At 34.3% G+C, this 8,752-nt stretch overlaps 1 protein-coding gene across 1 annotated transcript; it reads left to right on the forward strand.

Annotated features, from left to right (window-relative positions):
- Positions 1 to 4,995: 4,995 nt before the first annotated feature.
- LOC139867237 (uncharacterized) lies at positions 4,996 to 8,209 on the forward strand. Its single transcript, XM_071855577.1, has 8 exons — positions 4,996 to 5,337; positions 5,431 to 5,557; positions 5,799 to 5,870; positions 6,273 to 6,355; positions 6,697 to 6,788; positions 6,880 to 6,922; positions 7,121 to 7,539; positions 8,041 to 8,209. The coding sequence occupies exons 2-5, from the start codon at positions 5,449 to 5,451 to the stop codon at positions 6,745 to 6,747; spliced, it is 315 nt and encodes a 104-aa protein (XP_071711678.1). The 5' UTR covers positions 4,996 to 5,337; positions 5,431 to 5,448; the 3' UTR covers positions 6,748 to 6,788; positions 6,880 to 6,922; positions 7,121 to 7,539; positions 8,041 to 8,209.
- The last annotated feature ends 543 nt before the right edge of the window (positions 8,210 to 8,752 follow it).

Consider the following 8,752-nt stretch of genomic DNA (forward strand, 5'->3'; position numbering starts at 1 on the left):
TTTATTAAAGATCTTAGCTTTCTAGCTTATGGTCTCATTAATCTTGTAAAGATCCAAGCTTTCTAGCTTAGGGTTTTCTTAATACTTGAGATCGAAGTTATTATTGTAGATCTCACTTACTTGGAACCTTTTTATGTTTTTTGTGATGGTAAAGATCAAGTCTTCATCATCACATATGATGTAGATGCATAAACTTGTGTAAAATGGACAAAGGTTAAAGCTTTATTGGTTTTATGCAATAAAGAGGCAATCTTGATGTTCAAAACTTGTAGAATGATAGATTTTACTCTTAGTTGTGTGTTGATGGTTGACCTTGGTCAAAGTGATGCTAAAACATCAAAGAGTTGTACACTTGAAGCTTACAAGCATCAAGGATGAGAAGCGTGATGAGCATCAAGCACCAAGAATCTCACCAGAGCACTTGTTTGCTGTTTTTTGGGGTCTTATCAGACTCCTGGGCTTCTGGAAAATTGATTTTCAGATAGTTCATTTCGAGTAGATGACTTTTCTTTTAGGCCTCGACTTAATCCGATATACGGTTTAGGATTTATAGCCTTCCGAAAGTCACTACGCCCTTGTAACGTTGTGCTAAAAATTTCTGACCTACTCGCAACGAGTTAGGTTCTGAAAATTGGTCAGCGGTTAGAGGACTCACATACGGAGCCATGGCCACTGACTACGCATCTTTTCGATTTGTATAGAGGTTGTAACAGTTGTTCGAAGTCAGCCTTTTGTTTCGATTTCTATTCTTGTTAAACTTACCTTAGTTTTGATGAATGATGATGATGATGATGATGATGATGACACTTAAACTTAATTTATGCACTTTTAAACTTATGAGGACAACATACTGACTTAGTGACCTTTGACTTAGGTTAACGACTTTTCGAACCGACTTACTACTTGCATACTTTTCGTATCAACTTTTACTGCTTATTCACTGTGAGTTATAGCTTCCCTTTTTTACTTTACTATTTTTGGGACTGAGAATACATGCGCTTTTTACGTTTTACTTACTTGACACGAGTACTTAAACTTTACATATGTATGGGTTATATAACGGCATAAAGATTCCCCTTAGCACGGTAACGTTTAATCATTGGTTTTAAACCGGTGAACGCGAATATTAGATATGGATCCATAGGGTTTGACATCCCCACTCGGGCTAGTCGTGCTAGCATTTAACGGGTGTTTGATAGTTCGATGACATACGCACTCGCCAAGTGTACTTTTAGGGGGTATTACTATTACGTTAAGTTAGTTACCAGGTGCCCACGGTTAAGCATATACTGTTCATACTGTTTTGAAACACTGATTTAAACTGCTAGTTGAAGCACTGAAATCTCGTGGTCTACATTACATTACTGATTACAAACAAACTACAGCTCACCAACATTCGTGTTGACTTTTAAGCGTGTATTTCTCAGGTGCTTAGACGATGTTGCTTCCGCTGTTATACTTGCTGTCTTGGTGTTATAGACTTGCTGTTACGGACCTGCTGTGTTAGATTTCCGCTGCATTACTTAGAGATGTCTCAATCATGGAACTTTTCTTTTGCATTCGTAACTTACGTTATTTTCAAACAATGGCTTTGTAACGACCTTTGGGTCACATACTTATGTTAACGCTATCTTTTTATGAATGCAGAACTGGTTTTCAAACAGCATATAGTGTTTGACCTTGTAATGATCCTGTTGTTGATGAACCGTACACGATGGTTTTGTACGGGTCGTCACATTTGGTATCAGAGCATTGGTTGTAGGGAATTAGGTTGCATTAGTGAGTCTAGACCAGGCCGAGTAGGATTCACTAATAGGACTAATCTACAACTTGCTTGTTTACCTGTTTCTGCGGAACTGTTGCATGCTACTGTATTATATTACTGCATGTTACTGCTTACTACTACTGCATGCTACTTCTTACTTTTACTGCTATATGAACTTGTTGCATGCTACCGCCTACTTTCACTGCTATGTGAACTTACTGTATGCTGCTGCTTAATCTCGCTACTGCATGCTACTATCTGCTTTTTGCATGATACTTCTGTTGATACTGCTATTACTGCCATGCTATGTAGTATTGTAGACGCTCTAGGCTGTTGTAGTTATTATGCCTGATTACGTGCTTGCTACCCGTCTGCTTTTCGCTGTACCGACTTGGAGAATTTATCTTTCCTAGTTCAGATATTTTTCTGAACCTTTTCCCGCTCATCTAACCCTAAGGATTAGTATCGTAATCCACCTGTTACTACCATTCCACCATTTCGGAGATCGAAACATTACTTCAAGAAATCTAGGAGGAGTACCCCTCAGATTACACGCCCTCTAAAGTTGATCCTTGAAGGAGGAGATATGTGAGGACTTGCCGGAGTAACCGCACCTCGAGCTCACTCTAATTAGCCACGTACAATGTATGAACATTAGAAGGTTGTTCAGTTCTCGCAAGTTGACTCGTATCCCTTACGCTTTCATGACCGTCACTTATCTCTTCCATTCTTCACCACTACTCGACAATCTGACGACACTTCTGGACTTAGGTCCCTAACACTCTTAGGCATTGGAGAAGTCAGGAAGGCATCTCCTTTCACAAGGTCATAGTGTCTTCTACTGATGCTCAGCCATACCCAAAGACTTAGGAGTCGCCTCAATACATATCGTATTACTACTTGCTACACGTACAACTCGACACGAGACCCAGATTGAATTTCTAGAAAGGAACCTAACCACATTACCTGAACCCGAAAATTTTGAAGAAATTTCGGGACATTTAGGCATTGATGCATGACCTACGGAACCTACGCACCCACACAGAGAAACCGCGAGATTTATTTATGTAGATTTTGTTTTGAGATATCGTAGATAAAGCACCGTTAGATGAAATTGAGTAGAACTTGGAGTGATCACGTTACAGTGACCATATGGAGTGATATTGGAATGAACGTACGATTTAGTACAATATAATGACGTCAGGCCAGCGTGATTATGTTGAAGTAAATCATGCAGAAGTCCCAATGTTACTATATAAGGAATATGAAGTGATTCAGAGAAAATTTTGATAGGAACCAATTGAGTATACGCATTATGGTCTATTAGAGGTAGGGAAGGAATAACCACGTAGCCCAGATACTGTACAAGAAGGGCCTTGATTGCAGAAATGATAACCCAAAAATTTGTTATGGATATAGACACTCTGGACACTTAAGGAAAAAGTTCTTAAATAGGAAAAACTTTGGACTTACTTGCGGTAGAGCAATCGTTATCTCAGTTATGGAGACTTGCATGGATCCTGATATTAGTTAGGGTACGTTTCGTCACAACATTTTATTGTCTCGGAGTTGTTTAATACTAGAGCGATAGAAACCTTATATCTAAGAACCTTAGTGTTATGACTAATAAGCCATTAACAACCATGAGAGTTAAGTATTCTATAGGACAAACTAATGGTAAGCTGGCAGAGATAGAGGAATAATTTAAGGTAGTACCTTAAAATTTACAGGTGGGTCAATTGGAGATGACCTCATGTCAACAAAACTTGGAAATTTTAAAGTAGTAGTGGAAAAAATTAGTTACCTACGCACAAGCAGATGTTATTTGAGAAAATTGATAGAAATTTTCACGGTAGTACAATAAGGCTTGGTTGGAATGGACCTTAAGATTTACCTAACACCCATCAATTTGGGAAGCTTGATGTAAAAGTTGAAATAGACTTTAGGATTAACCTAATACTCATCAAGTTAGGAAACTTTGATGAAATAGTTTGAATGGACTGGCTTTCAAGGATGAAAGCGAAAGTTATTTATAGTGAGAAGATTATTCTTATACCTCGCGAGAATGGCGAACCATTAATAGTTTACGAGGAGAGAAGTAGCCGAAGTTAAACCTTATTAGTTGCATGAAGGCACAAAAGGTCAAAGCCGAATACCAAAAGCCATCTGGGTTACTTCAACAGCCCGAAATCTCACAATGGAAATGGGAATGAATAACAATGGATTTCATCACGAAGCTACCGAAAACGGTAGGCGGTTAGGACACTATCTGGGTTATTATTGACCGCCTCACCAAATCTGCTTACTTTCTAGCCATGAAAGGAACCGATACAAAGGACCAACCCGCACAACGATACATAAAGGAAATTGTATCCCGTCACTTCAGCGATTCGAATTCTATATTAAGGACTACCCAATAATCTTATGTGATACTCATTCTCACGCTACTCTAAATCCTAACTTATTCCGAGGAGATTTCTTATTTGATGATAATCACACCATCATCTTTCTTACTTCGATATTAGTCACACCAGTTTGAAATTTCCAAAATCAATGGGTAGTTAATTCCCGTACCACTACAAGAAAAGTGAGTTTATAGGACCCTTTCCCTAGGACCCTCGTAAATTAGGGTCCTAACGAGCCATTTATTGGGACCGTTAAATATTTGAGGTCCCAATATGAGATACGCTTATAATGAGGTGTCTTAATAAGCTATAAGATGTCCTAAAAACTTATACGCTTATAAAGTGATGTCCTAAAAAGTTGTACGCTTTTTCAATGGTGTCCTAAAGAACTATGCGATTTTACAACGGTGTCCTAAAAAGCTATTTAATGTGACACATGAGTTTTTATGGTCATATTATCCTAGGTTTTAATAGGACAATTAGAAATTAAGCCCCATTATATAGGGGTGGTGAGAATTTGATTTCAAACCGTTTAACCCGAAAATCAAACCGAAATCAAACCGGAAAAAATCAAACCGAATTTAAAAAAAGGTTTTCGGATCAAGCGAAACCAAAACCTAATTTGAATTCGGTTTTCGATTCGGTTTTTGGTTTTGAAATTTTTGAATTCGGTTAAACCGAAAACCGAATTCAAAAATAATATAATAATATATTATAATTTAATAATTTTTATTTGGTATTGTAAATGTCAAAAATTTCCAATTTGGCTCCACTTCTCGACTTCCCTCGCATACTCCCATGTGACTTTTGAGTTTTGGCCCAAATAAGTTAATTAGGGGTACATTATCTCTTATAGAAATATATTTACGGTCTTCTTTCATCTCAACCCAACCACCACCGCACCAATTTGACGGCCGAAAATGTTATATTCTGGCGACTCTTGATCGATGGCACCACCATCAATAAATCTGTAGCGATTTTTCGAGCCGGATAGTACCAATTTATCTACACTATTACATGATATATACATTTTTTACAGATCGATTGTACCAATTCAAACCGTCACTCTCTCTGCCTTCAAAATTGACAGCTGCCGGATCGTTTCTTCACCCTATCCTACATCAAACGTCAATGAAAGTTTAAAATCGAGTTTGTTCTTATACTCTGGTACGCGTCCATATTTTTTTTTAATTATGTTTTAATCACTGATTTTGTTTTAATCGCTGATTCTTATCTGTACGTGATTATCATCTAATCTAGGGTTTTTGATTTCATTTTATGCTGATGATGAGGCGATTTGGAAGATGGTTTATTGATTTCTTGGTCTTACCCGCCGATATACTGGTGTATCTACAGATGTTGTTTTCGATTTTTATGAAGCTTAGATGTAAGCGCCTAATTGCTCGATTTATCCAGGTTTTAACGTGATTTAATTCAATAAAAGTATGTCAATTAGAAACACACAGTGTTTGATAATTTAAATATGATGGAATTACAAATTGGATCATTTGGATTTAACGAGTATATTGTAGTTAGTTAGTTTTCTGTACAAGAAGACGATGTGTTCGATGAAATGCTTCAAAGAAATTTAACGCACGGGCTTTCAACTTTGTTAACTGACATTGCAGGTTTGTTAATATCGACCACGAAACCATCAATCGTTTACGAATCGGAGTTGTATCAATACGATTTGTCTTCAGGTTTGTTAATATCGACCACGAAAAGAAATTTTCTATTTTTTTTTTTTATTGTAGATCAACTAATCATCTGGGTTATCGATTGCCTCAATATTTTGTATACTCTTGATGTCAAATTCTGTATTATAATTCTAAAGATTGTTAACAAAGTTTTTTTTTTTTTTTTTTTTTTTTTTTTTGTGATGCCATGAATATTTGTTTCAGGTGATCATAAACCAAAAAAAAAAAAATTTGGACCTGGTTGTGATGTTACAGAGTTAAGATATTGTGATTATGGTTAACTTTCTAGATGAAATTAGTTACTAAAAAATAATTGCACTTAATTAAAAACGAAAATCGGTTACAGCATACAATTTGAACAACATTAGTTGTATACTAAATATCTAACTATGGATACATTTGCAGAATCACTCATGCAGATTGGAGCTTCTAAGAATGTCAGCATTGATAAAGAATGTTCACCATCTCATGTTTCTTTTTCTACCAAGGTGCATTTTATACTTTAAATCCATTGTACATCATTGAGCATTTTATTTTCTCTGTATAATTATGATTTCATATTTATAAATCTAATCATTTTAGTTGTAGCTTTTCAGTTATTTTAGGTTTGTTGCAATTGAAAGTGATGGTTTCCAACTATCTAATGGTCTGATAATATTTTTGATACAAGAACTTTTCAATTTATATGTTTAAAATTTGCCATGTTTAATTGTCTCGGAAGTGGGCCTTAAAACTTTTTGATGCTATGTGGATTTGTTTGCAGATTTCTAAAGGTGAGTTGTCATCAAAAAATCAGACTTAACTATATGTTTCTATTTTTCTGATGTAGTCATGGATTATGAAAGAGGAAAATGAGGATGTTGGTTTGTGGGGTGCTTGAGTCCTCATATTTACACTTGCATTGCTTTATATTTTACTAAGGTAATACATTCAGTTGTCTAGCATATTATTGTGTTATTTCAATTGTAATTGCTATAGATGTAAAAAATGACCTATTTCTTTTTGGGTTAAGGTATTGCGAGTAGAACTGGATAACAACTACGACTGTATTTAAGGTGAGCTTTCGTTACATAGGGTATTATAGGCGTAAACCAGTATGAATTAGTGAAACACCAACATTAAGCCAATTATTTATTCCTATGTAGTTTTCAATTACATTATTTTATTATGGTTTATTTATTCCTATGTAGTTGTCAATTACAACCCATTTACTTATTTATGAATGGATTTGGGTTGAATTTTGTTTTTATTAGGTAAGCTAGATGAAGCCATTGAGCATCTCACGGAGGCAATATCTGATGGTTTTGTTACCTCTAGTTGCATACATTTTGTTACTTATATAAACTGTCATCGTTCACACACGTGTATATTGTTGAGAAACAATCAAGCGAACTAATGTGGAGAGGTCTTGCTAATGATTCAGTTTCCGATTGTACTTTATTTTATTTTTATTTTTTTAATAAAAATGACATTATTTCTTAGATGTATATATATAAATACAACAAAAGTTGCAAAAATGAGTCACTTTCGTCTAAATCTAAAGTACTCTTATGTTATGAATTTTATATGCAAATTTGTTCAGCAAGCTTCAATAAAGAAGTTACTTACGTTAAACTTGAGAAGATTGCTAAAGCTATGGTGGTGGTAGCTTCAATAAATTCTCCTTCTACTGGTAACATCTAATCTCTTGATTAAGTCTCTTTAAAAGCTCAAGTAACAAATAGCATCCACATACTATTTTAACGAAACAACAAATAAATAGTTGGGTAGACCTGTACACGTAGGCGGATGTGAATACTTCTGTGTATGAATACCTTTTTAAACATTCTTATGCGTTTAGGGTGGTGTTGTGGTTCTATTTATTCAGTACTTCCCATTTTTTTTACCTTTTGAGTGAGCTTTTCGAGTAAAGGTTAAAAACTCCCTCAGCTATGTATTAATTATGTTGATGTTTAAATGGATCTATATCTATGCATGTAATTATGTTGACTATTAGTAGTTACAAAATTTATCTCTTCATTAGTCATGGTAGATATTGATTACTTTTTAAATTTAAGTTCATTATGTGTTTATTGATAGTTTTATTTGACTACATTAATCCTGCAATTTAGAATATGCGTGCTATGCTGTACTCAATTTAGTTTATGCTTATACATGAATGATTTATTTGTAGGTAGTGCCTTTCAATTGAGAAGATTTAATGAAGACCTCGAACTTATGCTTCATGACTTGATGCTTTTCATTAATCGCCAATTGTTACATTACTCGTATGTTGGATATTATATTGTTTAAGTTACCTATGTTTAGTGCTATTTGCAACAATATTATGTATTAAATCCTTTTTGATATTTAATGCAATTTTTAATTAATTTGATTTTCAAATTCATTTCTAGAAATAATATATATATATATATATATATATATATATATATATATATATATATATATATATATATATATATATATATATATATATATATATACACATACATACTTCCTATGACTTGTTAGGACGCTTTTTGTGGTACTAAATTAACATCTAGTTATATTAGGACCTTTTTTGTGGTCGTAAGTAGTACATCGATATTTTACGACCCTTTTATTGGTACTAATGTAAGTTAACTTTACATTAGGACTCTTTTTTCTTGGTACTAATGTACTATATTTTTATAATACGACCCTTTTTTTGGTACTTAAATAGTTCATATTTATTTTAGGACCTTTTTATTGGTACTAACATAATTTATCTTTATATTAAAACACTTTTTTTGGTCCTAAAATGGTCTAACAATACAAATTTAGTGTCATATATAGTGTTTTAAAGACCCTTTTGTGCGTCTTAAAATATTATAAAGTGTCCTAATATGTCACTCTATAAGAACCCT

Source organism: Rutidosis leptorrhynchoides, chromosome 9 (genome assembly GCF_046630445.1).
Source record: "Rutidosis leptorrhynchoides isolate AG116_Rl617_1_P2 chromosome 9, CSIRO_AGI_Rlap_v1, whole genome shotgun sequence".
Lineage (NCBI taxonomy): Eukaryota > Viridiplantae > Streptophyta > Magnoliopsida > Asterales > Asteraceae > Rutidosis > Rutidosis leptorrhynchoides.

Bases quoted from the DNA above. Each gene is read 5' to 3' on its own strand.
- LOC139867237 (XM_071855577.1), top strand. From the start codon at position 5,449: ATGCTGATGATGAGGCGATTTGGAAGATGGTTTATTGATTTCTTGGTC. The intron at 5,558-5,798 runs GTAAGCGCCTAA...CTGACATTGCAG, and splicing joins GATTTTTATGAAGCTTAGAT to GTTTGTTAATATCGACCACG. The intron at 5,871-6,272 runs GTTTGTTAATAT...ATACATTTGCAG, and splicing joins TCAATACGATTTGTCTTCAG to AATCACTCATGCAGATTGGA.